The 15,177-nt window shown below is 45.6% G+C and overlaps 1 protein-coding gene across 1 annotated transcript; it reads left to right on the top strand.

Annotated features, from left to right (window-relative positions):
- Positions 1-1,822: 1,822 nt before the first annotated feature.
- mak16 (MAK16 homolog) lies at positions 1,823-14,851 on the top strand. The gene is made up of 10 exons (XM_033014012.1): positions 1,823-2,022; positions 4,770-4,819; positions 5,823-5,932; positions 7,206-7,270; positions 8,281-8,432; positions 9,444-9,498; positions 10,579-10,653; positions 11,386-11,481; positions 13,026-13,091; positions 14,315-14,851. The coding sequence occupies exons 1-10, from the start codon at positions 2,008-2,010 to the stop codon at positions 14,477-14,479; spliced, it is 849 nt and encodes a 282-aa protein (XP_032869903.1). The 5' UTR covers positions 1,823-2,007; the 3' UTR covers positions 14,480-14,851.
- The last annotated feature ends 326 nt before the right edge of the window (positions 14,852-15,177 follow it).

Genomic DNA, 15,177 nt, shown 5'->3' with positions numbered 1-15,177 from the left:
CTCTGGTCTGTGATAGCTCAAAGTGGAAAAAGGGCCATTTGGGATGGTATCGTGATTTTGAAGTCACCAATTGAGAGATCTTCCTCACAAACCTGTGGCCACCCGGCCCATCAGCAATCACCTTTCCCTCACATTGACTTCATTAGCCACCTCGGAATCCATGAAACTGGAATGACAGCAGGTCAACGTCGATCCTGAAGGGCTGTCCATAATGTTGTCTGTCCATTTTCTTCAACACATGTGCCCGGCCAGCTGTCCTCCAGCACTTTGCATTTTGCTTTCAGAGGAAAGAGAAATCCTTATTTTAAAATACTCCGTGCAAGATTAAGATGCATGGGACCAATGGTGACTGGGTAATTTGGATTCATAACTGGTTTACCCAAAGACGACAGTGAAGTGTGGTGGAAGGTTTGGTTGAATTGGTGGAGTTGCGGACAGTGAGGAAGGCTATCAAAAAATACAGTGAGATTTATATCAGCTACAGAAATGGGAGGAGAAATGGCAGATGGAGTTTAATCTGAATAATTGTGAGGTGTTGCATGTAAGGGAAAAAAACCTTGTGAGGTTGAATATAAGGGAACAATTAATGGTAAGATTCAGCAATGATGTGCAGAGGGATCTTGGCGTGCACGTCCTTAACCCCCTGCAATTAGATAGTGGCAACTATCTGTGAGGTAATAATAATAATAATAATGGATGGGATTTATATCGCGCCTTTCTAGAATACTCAAGGCGCTTTACATCGCATTATTCATACACTCCTCAGTCACACTCAGTGGTGGTGAGCTACTTCTGTAGCCACAGCTGCCCTGGGACAGACTGACGGAAGCGTGGCTGCTAATCTGCGCCTACGGCCCCTCCGACCACCACCAATCACTCACACACATTCACACACAGGCAAAGGTGGGTGAAGTGTCTTGCCCAAGTTGGGGCAATGGGTATAAGTGTCAGGAAGCCATGTTGCAGCTTTATAACATTCTAGATAGGCTGCATTTGGGGTATTGTGTACAGTTCTGGTTCTCCCATTACAGGAAGGATGTAGACAAGTGCTGGAGAAACTCAGCGGGTGCGACAGCATCCATGGAGCGAAGGAAATAGGCAACGTTTCGGGTCGAAGAGCCTTCGAGGGTGCAGCAAAGCTTATCAGAATGCTACATGGATTAGACAAACTTGGATTATTTACTCTGAAGCATTGAAGGGGTAAAGTTTAAAGGGAATGTGCAGGGCAATATTTTTGATGCTGATATGATAGTGGAAGGCGGAGCAGTGAAGAAGCTGATATAACAGTGGCTGCCACCAGGTATCACACGAGCAAAGATCCTATAGCGAGCAAGATAGATCACTCGACGAAAAAGATGTAGTACGGCCATGGACAGATTCATGGGTAATTTTCCGCCCCATTTCCATAACCGGCTTCCGTCTCCGCACCAAAGATCCCATAGGACACTATGGAACCCGTCTGAAGAAGGGTTTCGGCCCGAAACGTTGCCTATTTCCTTCGCTCCATAGATGCTGCTGCACCCGCTGAGTTTCTCCAGCTTTTTTGTGTACTAGTGTGGAGACGGAAGCTGGTTACGGAAACATCCTCACTAAAATAAAAGTTATTTGGCAAAAATCTTCTCCCCATTTTCAGGATTATAATTTATTAACACAAACTGTTCCCCCCGCAACGTTGATTACACTGCGAGTCGGGTTGGGTTACTGAAATGGATGGAAAAAAAGGCCCACGTTCCGCTCCGTTGTGTACTACACGTCAGCCCATTGCATTTAGCAGGAGTGGTCTATCTGCACACGTGGGCGGAGGAGAGCTCAGCTCTCGCGAGAGTGGCGCGGCAAATGGCGGCGGCGCGTGGCGGAGAGTGACCGGTTGTGCGCGGAGCCCGCGAGCGGCGGCGTCAGTGTCAGTGTCGGTGTCGGTGTCGGTGTGAGGCGGCGGCGGCCCGTGTGTGGAGGAGGAGGAGGAGGCGGCGGTGGTGACCGGGGCGCCGAGACCCCGCCAGCGGCGCCATGCAGCACGATGATGTGAGAGCGTGCTCGCGGGGGGCGGGGGGGAAGATGAACGCCGGCAGCTCACCGGCCCGGGCGGCCTGAGGAGGAGGAGGCGATGGGGAGGGATAGAGGGAGGGGAGAGGGGGTAGAGGAGGGAGGGGGAGCCGTGGAGGAAGGGAGGAGAGGATGGGAAATGGGGACCAGACATTTCAAGGCAGAGAGAATGTCTTGACTAAATCCATTGGCAGGATAAGTGAACCTTTCAGATCATGAAAGCTATATTTAAGAGGGAGTTAGATGTGGCCCTTGTGGCTAAGGGGATCAGAGGGTATGGAGAGAAGGCAGGTACGGGATACTGAGTTGGATGATCAGCCATGATCATATTGAATGGCGGTGCAGGCTCGAAGGGCCGAATGGCCTACTCCTGCACCTAATTTCTATGTTTCTATGAAACATCGCAGCACAGAAACAGGCACGTGCCAAACATAAACTAATCTCATCTGCCCCTGGTAGACAAAAGTGCTGGAGAAACTCAGCGGGTGCAGCAGCATCTATGGAGCGAAGGAAATAAGCAACAATTCTTTACCCAGAGAATTGTGAATCTGTGGAATTCTCTGCAACGGAAGGCAGTGGAGGCCAATTCTGGATGTTTTCAAGAGAGAGTTAGAGTTAGTTCTTAGGGCTAAAAGAATCAAGGGATATGGCGAAAAAGCAGGAACAGAGTACTGATTTTAGTTGATCAGCCATGATCATATTGAATGGCCTACAGCTGTGCCTTTTTTTCTATGTTTCTAAACCGAAGATAGACACAAAATGCTGGAGTAAATCAGCGGAACAGGGAGCATCTCTGGATAGAAGGAATGGGTGGCGTTTTGGGTTGAGACCCTTCAGACTGAGAGCCAGGAGAGCGGGAGGTATAGAGATAAGGAAGTGTGAGAATGGGACATCAAAGGGGGTGGAGTTCAAGGAAAATGTAGAATAGATCAATGTTAGCTAGGAGAAGGTAACAACAAAGCAAACAGATAAAATGTAATTGAGGGCAGTCAGACTGGTCGGAGAACTGCGAAGGGGGAGAGGGATGGAGAGCAAGGGTTACTTGAAGTTAGATAAGTCAATATTCATACCGCTGGGGTGTCAGTTGCCCAAGAGAAATATGAGGTGCTGTTCCCCCAATTTGCGCTGGGCCTCACTCTGACAATGGAGAAGGCCCAAGACAGAAAGGTCAGTGTGGGAATAGGAGGAAGAGTTTAGCAACCAGGAGATCAGGTAAGTTTAGGTGGACTGAGACTGCGCTTGGTCTCGCCGATATATAGGAGTCCACACCTAGAACAGCGGATACAGTTGATGAGGTTGGCAGAGGTGCAAGTGAACCTCTGCCTCGCCTGAAAAGACTGTCGGGGTCCTTGGACGAGGTCAAGGGGGGAGGTAAAGGGACAGGTAGTGCATCTCCTGCGGTTGCTGGGGAAAGTACCTGGGGAGGGGGTGGTTTGGGTAGGAAGGGACGAGTTAACCAGAAAGTTGCCGAGGGAATGGTCTCTGGAAAGTGGTGGAGATGGGAAGATGTGGTTAGTAGTGGGATCCTGCTGGAGATGGCGAAAATGTCAGAGGATTATGTGACGGCTGATGAGGTGAAAGGTGACGACTAGGGGGACTCTGTCCCTGGTGCGACTGGGAGGAGGGGAAGCAAGAGTGGAATATCAAGGAGACCCTAGTGAGGGTAGAAGAGGGGAACCCCCGTCCCTAAAGAATGAGGACTTCTCAGATATCCTGGTATGGGACACCTTAACTTGGGCGCAGATGCGGCGTAGACGGAAGAATTGGGAATAGTGGATAGAGTCTTTGTAGGAGTCTGAGTGGGAAGAAGTGTAGTTGAGATAACTATCGGTAGGTTTATAATGGATGTCAGTCGATAGTCTATCTCCTGAGATGGAGATGGTGAGACCACGAAACGGTAGGGAGATATCAGAGATGGTCCAAGTGAATTTAAGTGCAGGATGGAAATTAGTAGTAAAGTTGATGAAGTCCGTGAGTTCTGCATGGGTGCAGGAGGTAGCCCCGATGCAGTCGTCAATATAGCGGAGATCCAGTTCAGGGATAGGGCCATTGTACGCCTAGAACAGGGATTGCTTGACCTATCCCAGAAATAGGCAGGCATAGCCAGGGCCCATGGCTAAGCTTTGGATTTGGAGAAAGTGGGTGGAGTCAAAGGAGAAGTTGCTAAGAGTAAGGACCATTTGTGCCAGGCGGAGGAGAGTGTTGGTAGAGGGAAATTGGCTGGTTCTGCAGTCGAGGAAAAAATGGAGGGCTTTAGACCTTCCTGGTGGCGGATGGAGGTATAGTGACTGAACATCCACAGTAAAGATGAGGGAGTGGGGGAACTGAAAATTAAAGTCATTGAAGAGACGAAGGGCGTGTGAGGTGTGTTGGACATAGATAGGAAGGGATTGTTTCCATTTCACTTCATGCCACAACTAGAATATTTTTTTGATTCATAGAGAATCATAAAGTGATGCAGCACTGAAACAGGCCCTTTTGGCCCAACTTGACCATGTATACCGAGATGCTCTATCTACACTAGTACCACCTGCCTGCCTTCGCCTCTAAACCTTTCCTGTCCAAATACCTGTTCAAGTATCTCTTAAATGTTTGTTCTAATAGTGTAATTTTATCCACAGTTTTTGTTTCAAGTGATTTAGATGTTCTCCTCCACATTTGTTTTAATTTGCTTGTGATCTGAGGCTGGAAATGAATTGATTTCTAAACAAGTTTCTCTATTCCAGGTGATTTGGGATATTGTCGGAAACAAACAGTTTTGTTCCTACAAAGTAAAGTAAGTAAAGAGATCCAGGAAATTTAATGACATTTTCCCCTCTGTTTAAAGAACATGTCTATTCGTAGCAAAGTTTGATTATGTGGTTTGATAGGTGTAGTTAATATTGAATTGACTTCAGTTTCCCAGTTTGCCAAACACAAAGCAAGCATTGTATACCCATGGCATAAGGAGAAGCAGTGGCCGGTCTGTACTTAAGATTTCCGTGCGTTATACTGTAGGCAACTGTATTTAAACCCCTCGTCTACTGTCAATTCACATCGCTATTGATCAGGTCAGATATTATGGATATGTACTGAATATGTGAGAAGGAGCGTCACAGTGGCGCAGCTGGTAGGGCTACGACTTCACAGCGCCAGAGACCCAGGTTGACCTCAGGAGCTGTCTGTCTGGAATTTACACGTTCTCCCTGTCATGCCGTGGATTTTCACCAGATGCTCTGGTTTCCTCTCGCATCCTAAAGATGTGCGGGTTTGTAGGTTAACTGGCCTCTGTAAATTGCCCCTAGTTTGTAGGGAGTGGATGTGAAATTGGGATAACATAGAACTAGTAAAACGGGTGATCGATGATTGGCATGGACTGGGAGAAGGGCTTGTTTCATGGTGTATCTCTAAACTAAACTACGGCACGTCTCAATGAAACAGCCGTTGAATTGAACCATTGTAATGCACGGAAGAGGCAATACAGCTCACTGTGCCTGGGGTGGAGCTATTAATCATGTCCTAAATCCATACATTTTGTCTCTGATGCTGTGAGTTCTTTATCGTCAAATCCTGTCAGAACACACCCCACCACGTTTTGAAGGTTTCAGATCCAGACGTCTCCTAATAAATAGATTTATTGGTGTTTCCTTTCCATGTAACTTGCTATGCTCGAATTGGGAAGAGATGGGGTCATGCTGGCTGATTCTTTTAAATGATCAGGATATTTCACAACTTTGAAAAAAACCCACAAATGCCAAACACCATGTAATTCCTTCTAACGTTGGTCATTTTATTTGTAGAACCAAAACTCAGAGCTTCTGCCGCAACGAGTATAATATCACGGGTCTGTGCAATCGTTCTTCCTGTCCACTGGCCAATAGCCAGTATGCAACTATCAGGGAAGAGAAAGGTAAGCATCTGACCTCTCGCCCGTCCCTTCATGTTCTGGAATGCAAACTTTATTGTATCAGTTCACATCAAATGTGAGTGCCCGGATGGGTATGATTGGGGTGCACGGAGTAGGTAGCACAAGTTTGTAAAGAAAACATAGAAACTAGGTGCAGGAGTAGGCCATTCGGCCCTTCGAGCCTGCACCGCCATTCGATATGATCATGGTTGATCATCCAACTCAGTATCCCATCCCTGCCTTCTCTCCATACCCCCTGATCCCTTTAGCCACAAGGGCCACATCTAACTCCCTCTTAAATATAGCCAATGAACTGGCCTCAACTACCTTCTGTGGCAGAGAATTCCACAGATACACCACTCTCTGTGTAAAAAATGATTTTCTTATCTCGGTCCTAAACGACTTCCCTCTTATCCTTAAACTGTGACCCCTAGTTCTGGACTTCCCCAACATCGGGAATAATCTTCCTGCATCTAGCCTGTCCAACCCCTTAAGAATTTTGTAAGTATCTATAAGATCCCCCCCTCAATCTTCTAAATTCTAGCGTGTACAAGCCGAGTCTATCCAGTCTTTCTTCATATGAAAGTCCTGCCATCCCAGGAATCAGTCTGGTGAACCTTCTCTGTACTCCCTCTATGGCAAGAATGTCTTTCCTCAGATTAGGAGACCAAAACTATACGCAATACTCCAGGTGTGGTCTCACCAAGACCCTGTACAACTGCAGTAGAACCTCCCTGCTCTTATACTCAAATCCTTTTGCTATGAATGCTAACATACCATTTGTTTTCTTCACTGCCTGCTGCACCTGCATGCCTACTTTCAATGACTGGTGTATTTGCTGTCAAGGACTGTGATATTAGATAGGGTCAAGAGATGGAGGATGGATAACAGCATGAACTAGTAATGTCCATGTAATTATTAGTTCTACTATCCAATGGTTATTATCACATGTACCACGATACAGATTAAAAAAAAATTTGCATACAGTTCAGTAAATTATTACTATACAAAAGAACAATCCCAGATTAAGTACAAAGTATATAGAAATAGTCCATGGAGACCATATCCAAGTGTAGCTAGATGTCAAACTTGTACAGTTATATATAATGTATAATATGTTTCTGCATCTTTTTCCAGAATAAACTGGGATTTGCCCAGTCCATGTTTTAATTCAGGATGTGAATTACTTTCTCCGGCTCCTCTCACTGGGATCAGTGTGGGATGAGTCTGCCAACAGTTTGTTCATTGGCTAAACCTGTTGTTCTGCATCCTTTAGGTCAGTGTTTCTTGTACATGAAGGTGATAGAGCGAGCGGCCTTTCCATCTCGATTGTGGGAGCGGGTGAGAATTGAATCCATGACTGTATGAATCTTAAAAGTTTTGATTAACAAAGTAGACTTGTGTGATGTGCTTGTTCCTGATAGCCCACCTGGTCGTCTGAGTGCGAAATTATGTAAATATAATCCTGAACAAAAAAACAAAATGCTGGAGAAACTCAACAGGTCAGGCAGCATCTAGATATGGATTGGATAGGCCATGTTTCGGGTCGGGACCCTTCAGTCCGTGTCAAACTACAACTAACTTGCCTGACGTAGAAGCTGCTGCGGCTGTTGTTAGGATAAGCTGGATGCAGTCAGTTTTTTTGTGCGAGTTTGAAGAAGTCTGAAGTAAGGTCCCGTCACAAAACATTGTATTGCTCAAGATTCCAGCACCTGTAGTTTCTTGTGCTCTAAATATAATCCTTTCTTGTTTCAGAACACTACAAGTCTTGCTCGCTATCCTAATTACACTGACAAATTACTTAGCTGTGTTACAAAGGGGTGAAATGAATTAATGTGTGAAATAGATGAGGTGTATGCATGTAGCAAATATCACGTGACATACGTGAGAAATCGCACAAGTGTGTGCAAATAACATGTGCAAGGAGCACTAGGGGCAATTACTCCAAGCTAGACAGTCCGTGTAAAACAAAATGCTAGTTGTGGAAATATAGCAGAAAATGCTGGAGATTCTCAGCACGTCAGACAGCATATGTGGAGAGAGAAACGGATAAGATTTCAGATCAATGGAATTTAATCCATGCATCAGAACAGACTTGCCTGTTCAGCTTCTAGTGAAATGTTACCCCAGTTTTCCTCACCATTGGTGCTATGTTGCATCTGAACATCTTCCACATTTACTCAGATTGCAGTTGCCATGATATTTGACTTCTGAACTTGTAGCGCAAGAAGCCCCTCTCCCGCATGTTGCAGTTTTAGTTCTAGAATTTGAAGCCAAGTTTCTATATATGTGGGAAGTGAGTTTGCCTTTTTCAACGACCTTTGATCATCTTCCTCCTTGATATTTGTCAGGTAAAGCTGAGTAAAAATTACGAGAAAGCTCTGGAGCAGATTGACGAGAACCTCATCTACTGGCCCCGCTTCATCAGACACAAGTGCAAGCAGCGATTCACCAAGATCACCCAGTACCTGATCCGTATCCGCAAACTGACCCTCAAGAGGCAGTAAGTCCTTTCTATTGCCGGCCTGGCTTCAGTTCAATCAGTGGGTGACACAAGTCAATAATCTGGCTCAGGGTGTGGGAAGAATGGAGGGAGGTGGTGGGTGGTGAAAGCTGCCAGTGGAGTCCAGTGAAGATTTTAGTCCAGTGAAGATTTTAGTTTTGTTTTAGGTTCCCGTGCTACCTGCTCCATGGTCAGATAGTTGACGACTAAACCGTCTCCCCCATCTGGTTTGCCAGGTGAGGAGGGGACTGTGGACCCCCAGCAGGACCAAAAACAAGACCTGTCAAAGGGCAGATGAGCTTCGAGCGAGCCAACGGCCATCCACACTTCAGTAGAAGTTGCGATCACTGTCATACACAGCATTGTAAGGAACGATGATAAATGCACACACACCAAAATCCTATACTTCCAGCGGCGGAAGTCCGCAGGAACTGGAGGACAGAGATGTGTGGTGCGTCCGTCACTGTTCCTGTCGGAAACCAGCACCACTGCGTCGCTAATGTTTTCAAGGATGATGATTAGTGTTACACGTACTAAGGTACAATGAAAAGCTTTGAATCTACAATGTCAGGATGTCTGAACTCACTACCACTTGTCTATTCGACCTCCCAGAATTTATCATTTTTGGAGGCAACTTAGAACAGAACAGCACAGGAACATAATTCCTACTAACGTTAACAAGGTAAAAGTTGTTAGTTAAACTAGCAGATGGGTAGATGAGATTATCTTGATGTACAGCAATTGAGATGACTTTGGGTCCTGCTTTTGAGAGCCAATTGTCTCAGCTCAACCACATTGTTACAGGGGCTGTTGCTTAATGGTTAAGATTCAGTGATTACAACCGAGAATATTTGCAAAATTGCTGTAAGACGAAAGAGAGCAAACGCAGCAGTTTCCCTGATCCCAGAGTGTTTACACAGTGTGTAGTGCTGGTGCTTCGAGGAAGCTCAATGTGGGGTGGGGAGAGCAACTATTGCTCCCTACATTTATCTCCCCCGTGTTTCTCTTCAGGAGGAAGCTGGTGCCTTTAAGTCAGAAAGTTGAGCGTCGAGAGAAACGAAGGGAGGTAAATATATTGATGTACTGTTGCATGGGCTGCAAAGCCCATGTTGATGTCCTGTTCCATGTTCCTGTCAAGATAGCCTCGGTCTCCCGACTCCATCCTGTCATTGGTGTAAAACAAATACCACTGGCACAACACAGCAACACAACCACAACAACTGTTGGTTGTCACATTATAGTGTCATAGAGTCATACAGCACGGAAACAGGCCCTTTGGCCCAACTCATTCATGCCGACCAATATGCCCCCATCCAAGCTAGTCCCACCTGCCCACATTTGGCCCTATATCCCTCTAAACATTTCTGTCCATATACCTGTCCAGGTGTCTTTTAAATGCTGTTCTAGTACCTGCCCCAACTACTTCCTCTGAGGCTTGTTTTATATACCCACCACTCTGAAAAAAGTTGCCCTGCAAGTTCCTGTTATATCTTTCCCCTTTCACCTTAAACCTATGGATTTTTGTTCTTGATTTCCCCACCCAAGGTAAAGGACTGCATTCACCCTGTCTATTCCCCTCATGACTTTATACACCTCTATACCCTTCACCCTCCTGCACTCCAAAGAATACAGTCCTAGCCTGCCCAACCTTTCCCAATAGCTCAGGCCCTTGAGTCCTGAAAACATCCCCGCAAAGGTAGGTACAGCATGACGTATATTTTGCAGACCTATTTTGGGATCTGTCTCCACCACCTTATCATGTTTTCCAAATCATAACATATGGACTAACTATATTCCCATCTCCACTCTGCCATAATCAGATCTTAACACTGCTTCTATCACTGCAAACAATCTCTCAGTCTCAGCCTGTTTGTCCTCATCAAAACTCATCTCACCCCCCCTCCCCCACCCCCCCCGTAATTCCTGTTGTGTAAGGAGAACAATCTCCAGATTCTCTATTCCACAATATAACGGACTGGTAACGTTTATGATATAATCTCTGTCGCCTCTGCAAGGCCTTGGCATCCATCTGTGGTTTGAACTGAACAGAAGTCCTCAGTTGTGCCCATTTATCCTTGGTTTTGGCAGACTGGTTTCTCAGCCGGAGGTGGCAATATAACAACGTCTGCTTGGTGTTTTCTTGCAGGAGAAAGCTCTGATTGCAGCTCAGCTCGACAATGCCATTGAGAAGGAACTACTGGAGCGACTGAAGCAGGGGACGGTGAGTAACTGCCTTTAAAGACTGAGATCTGAGTTCCAACAAGATCTAGTGAATAGGGATGTTATCAGATGTTCATAATCGTTGATTGATTTGGCATGGAAACAGACCACCAGGTCCACACTGACTATCGATCACCCGTTCACACTAGTTCTATGTTATCCCACTTTCACATCCACTCTCTGCACACAATGGGGCAATTTACAGGTGTCAATTAACCTACAAACCTTCATGTCTTTGGGAGGTGGGTGGAAACCCGAGTACCCGGAGGAGACACACGCGATCACAGGGAGAACGTGCAAACTCCACACAGACAGCGCCTGAGGTCTGGCGCTGTGAGGCAGTAGCACTACCAGCTGTGTCACTATCCCGTGAATATTCCATCTTGCTAGGGAATATTAGGGAATTCACTGATTGGGAATCTGTTCAGTGAAGGCTGCTTTCTTATTTCCTTCATGTGCTGCAGAAAGTGTTGTTTCAACACATTGTATAGTCATACACCACAGAAACAGGCCCTTCGGCCCAATGTGTCCATGCTGACCAAGATACCCCATCTACACAATTCCCACCCGCCTGCATTTGGCCCATATCCCTCCAAACATTTTCTCTCCATGCACCTGTCCAAATGGCTTTTAAATGTATAAGGGGAGAGAAATGTCATCACATTGATTGGCTGCATACTCACCATCAAGTGATGTCTTCTTCCAAGCTATTAATGTTTTTCTCTCCCACCAGTATGAAGATATCTACAACTTTCCTGTTCATGCCTTCGACAAAGCACTGGAGAAGCAGGGAGCAGAGAGCGAGTCTGAATCCTCGGAAGACGAGGAAGTAAGTATGGATAGAAACTGCAACAAATACAAACCCCACCATTCTAGTCTCTGACCCTATTGATGCACATTGAATTTGGAGACAGCTGAAAGGGTGTCTTTTCAGACTTGTGTCTTAATTCCTTGATCCAGTCACCGAGTATAACTGGCCAGGGACTGTTTGCCAACGTATATCATTGGGAATCTTAGTAATTACTCCAAGGGCTATAGTTTGAGTACTACTTAAACTAGGTATTAAACCTGTTTCATCAATTGGTGTGCGTTTTAATAATTTCTTCCCTGGTAAAACGTGTTTACATAGATACATAGACAATAGGTGCAGGAGTAGGCCATCCAGCCCTTCGAGCCAGCACCGCCATTCAATGGGATCATGGCTGATCATTCACAATCAGTACCCCGTTCCTGCCTTCTCCCTATATCCCTTGATCCCGCTATCCCTAAGAGCTCAATCTAGCTGTCTTTTGAATGCATCCAGTGAATCGGCCTCCACTGCCTTCTGAGGCAGGGAATTACACAAATTCACAACTCTGTGAAAAAGTTTTTCCTCATCTCAGTTCTAAATAACCTACCCCTTATTCTTAAGCTGTGGCCCCTGGTTCTGGACTACCCAAACATTGGGAACATGTTTCCTGCAGCTGGCATGTCCAATCCCTTAATAAGTGTATATCTTTCTATAAGATACCCTCTCATCCTTCTAAATTCCAGTGAATATAAGCCCACTCGACCCATTCTTTCATCATATGACAGTCCCCCCTCCCCCCCATCCCGGGAATTAACCGTGAATCTACGCTGCACTCCCTCAATAGCAAGAATGTCCTTCCTCAAATTAGGAGACCAAAACTGCACACAATACCCCAGGTGGGGTCTCACCAGGGCCCTGTACAACTGCAGAAGGACCTCTTGTTCCTATACACAACTCTCGTTATGAAGGCCCACATGCCATTTGCTTTCTTCACTGCCTGCTGTACCTGCATGCTTACATTCAGTGACTGATATACAAGTATACCCAGGTCTCATTGTACTTCCCCTTTAACAAATTCAGATATTAATCTGCCTTCTCGTTCTTGCCACCCACCAAAGTGGATAACCTCACATTTATCCACATTATAATGAACCTGTCCAAGTCACCCTGCATCCTCACAGCAGCATCTTCTTCACAGTTCATACTGCCACCCAGTTTAGTGTCATCTGCAAATTTGGTAATGTTACTTTTAATTCCTTCATCTAAATGTATATCGTAAATAGCTGCGGCCCCAGCACAAAGCCTTGCGACACCCCACTAGTCACTACCTGCCATTCTGAAAGGGACCTGAAAGGTGCAGTATGATTGAAACCTCTTCTTCAGGTACCAGCAATATTTGCCAGGAGTCATTTTGTAACTGTTGTCACCATATCTCTACTATCCTCTCTAGTTTAGGAGAAAGTAGTGTGAATATCAAACGACTCCAGAAGGTCAATGATCTAGAGAATGAGTGTTGGGAGTTTTGCTGGAATGACTGACATCAGCCTTCTGTTTTACATGGTCTCTTCTCTCTTCCTGTGCAGGACGTTGGTCAGGTGGAATACGTGGAGGGAGACGAGATTGATGAGAGTGACCTGAGTGACTTTGAGGTAATGATCTGGTGATAAAAATGGAAACTGCTCTTTTTCATTTTGGACAGAGAGGGCTCATCAAATTTTGAGATATGGGTGCTGTCAGAGAAATGCAAAATACACCATCCTTTCTGATGTAATTCTCCACCCAGTAGCGCAGTGTAAATGCTGACTACTGTTTAAACAGAGAAAGACGACACAAAGTGCTGTCAATGGGTCACTGTTAATTGCCCTGTGGGTAGGTGAATAGAAGAATATGAACAAATTGAGGGGCATGTGTGAGAGTAAAATTAGTGTAAATGGGTACCATGGTTGACCCAGACTTGGTGGGCCGAAGGGCCTGCTTCCATGCTGAATGAACTCTGACATAAAGTAATAATGTGCAGGCTGCACAGTGGAAGATTCCAGAACAGTGCTGAATAATCTGTTACTCATCCCTCACAGCTAACTGAATATTCTTCTTATCGAGTCCACACACACGATTAGAAGCTGTTCAGCCAGAGCTGGACACACTTCTCGGCATCTGCAAACAATGGTGTCTTTCTTGTGCGTGGTGGTGGAAAGATTGATGAAAACAGGGCGGCGACGTGAGCGCTCTTTCCTTGACCCCAACTGAATATTTAACTTAGCCTTATCCTACATATGATTGGCACCTGATGGGACCTATTGAACAGTGAATGAGTGTTCATCAAGTAGGCTGAGTGGCACATTGTTGCATGCTTCATTAGCCACCTGTTTCGTGGTTACATGAGGAGCAATCTCAGATGAGATGAGAGCGAGTCCCATCTAAGTGTATCCCGTCAAGAGGCAATGCCATTCCCAGATCCGACGTGTCATCGACAAGAGGGTTTTGCTTTAAGGTTAGAGGGAGAAGGATTAGAGATGTTTGAGGTGAATTCTTTGCACGGAGATTGGTGGATGCCTGCAACGTGCTGCCAGGGGTGGTGGTGGAGGCAAATACAACCGTGGCATTTACAAGGTGTTTAGACTGAAACATGTTTCTGTAGGGAATGGAGAATATGGATCGCATGCAGGTAGATGGGGTTGAGTAGGCATCATGAACTGCATAGATATTGTGGGCCGAAGACCCTGTCCCTGTGCTGATTTCTATTCTCTGAAGGATAAACAAATTATAGCGTGGACCACTTTTATTTAGCCACGGCTGGAGCTGGGTTGTGTGTGAGTACAGAGGTACAGTAGTAGTGTTATCTGCTGATACAACTGATCTTTCGTGCATACAGGCCATGGATAATCTGGAGAGTGAAGACGAGCAGGAAATGGAGGTCGAATCCTCCAAATCGAAGGGCAAGACCCCGGTGAAAGGCCCGGTCCAAAGGAAGCGAGCCTTTGTAGAGATTGAATACGAGCAGGAGACAGAGTCAGCAGCCAAAGCCAGCAGCACGTGACGACCGCCTGTGAACCACAGGGTCTTGCTTACACTGAAATGTGGACAGTATCTTCATTGCAGATATTTTAAAGTATCTCGAATGGTCATCTCAGCAGGGCAGCGTTGTTGCTGCTTCAACAGGAGGGAAAGCAAGGACTTAACGCATCCTTGCAACGCGATACTCGGATTCTGCCCTTTGTTTAAAATTATGAATAAAGACGCAAGTGAACTACGTAGGTGTGGAAAGGTTTTCCAGTGACTCTAATATTGTGGTCAGAACAGCTTGCCTTATCATGCTACACTGTACCACTGACCAAAGCTTTGACAGGTGAGGTTGTAACGTGTTCTCTACAGTTAAATTGAGAAAAATGTAAGAATTCCTACTATTCTTTTAAAAAATAATTCCCTAGTGTTCTCTCTGATGCAACACCAAGTCTCATGGACTAGTTGAATTCCCTGGTGTTTGTCAGCAATGTTGAGGTGTATCCCATCAATATCCTGCTAATACCCTCAGAGTAGCTTGTGAGCATCTATAGACTTTGGCAATGGAAGGGACTGTCACTGTGAGACTTCTCTCACAGAATTACCATACTTGGGCAATATGTGTTGGGCAAATGACAATAAAGGTATTCAATTCAATTCAATTCTATGTGTTGGGCAAATATGTTGCAATCGGGTAACTATTCCTGTATTCAGTGTCAGTGCAAAATTCTTCTC

The sequence above is a fragment of the Amblyraja radiata genome, chromosome 39 (assembly GCF_010909765.2).
Source record: "Amblyraja radiata isolate CabotCenter1 chromosome 39, sAmbRad1.1.pri, whole genome shotgun sequence".
Lineage (NCBI taxonomy): Eukaryota > Metazoa > Chordata > Chondrichthyes > Rajiformes > Rajidae > Amblyraja > Amblyraja radiata.
This window is presented reverse-complemented; position numbering and strand designations above follow the sequence as displayed.

What these genes read in the sequence shown, in the direction of transcription:
- mak16 (XM_033014012.1), top strand. An exon ending in AAACTGACCCTCAAGAGGCA is followed by an intron (nt 8,433 to 9,443) that starts GTAAGTCCTTTC and finishes GTTTCTCTTCAG; the next exon opens with GAGGAAGCTGGTGCCTTTAA. An exon ending in GTCGAGAGAAACGAAGGGAG is followed by an intron (nt 9,499 to 10,578) that starts GTAAATATATTG and finishes GTTTTCTTGCAG; the next exon opens with GAGAAAGCTCTGATTGCAGC.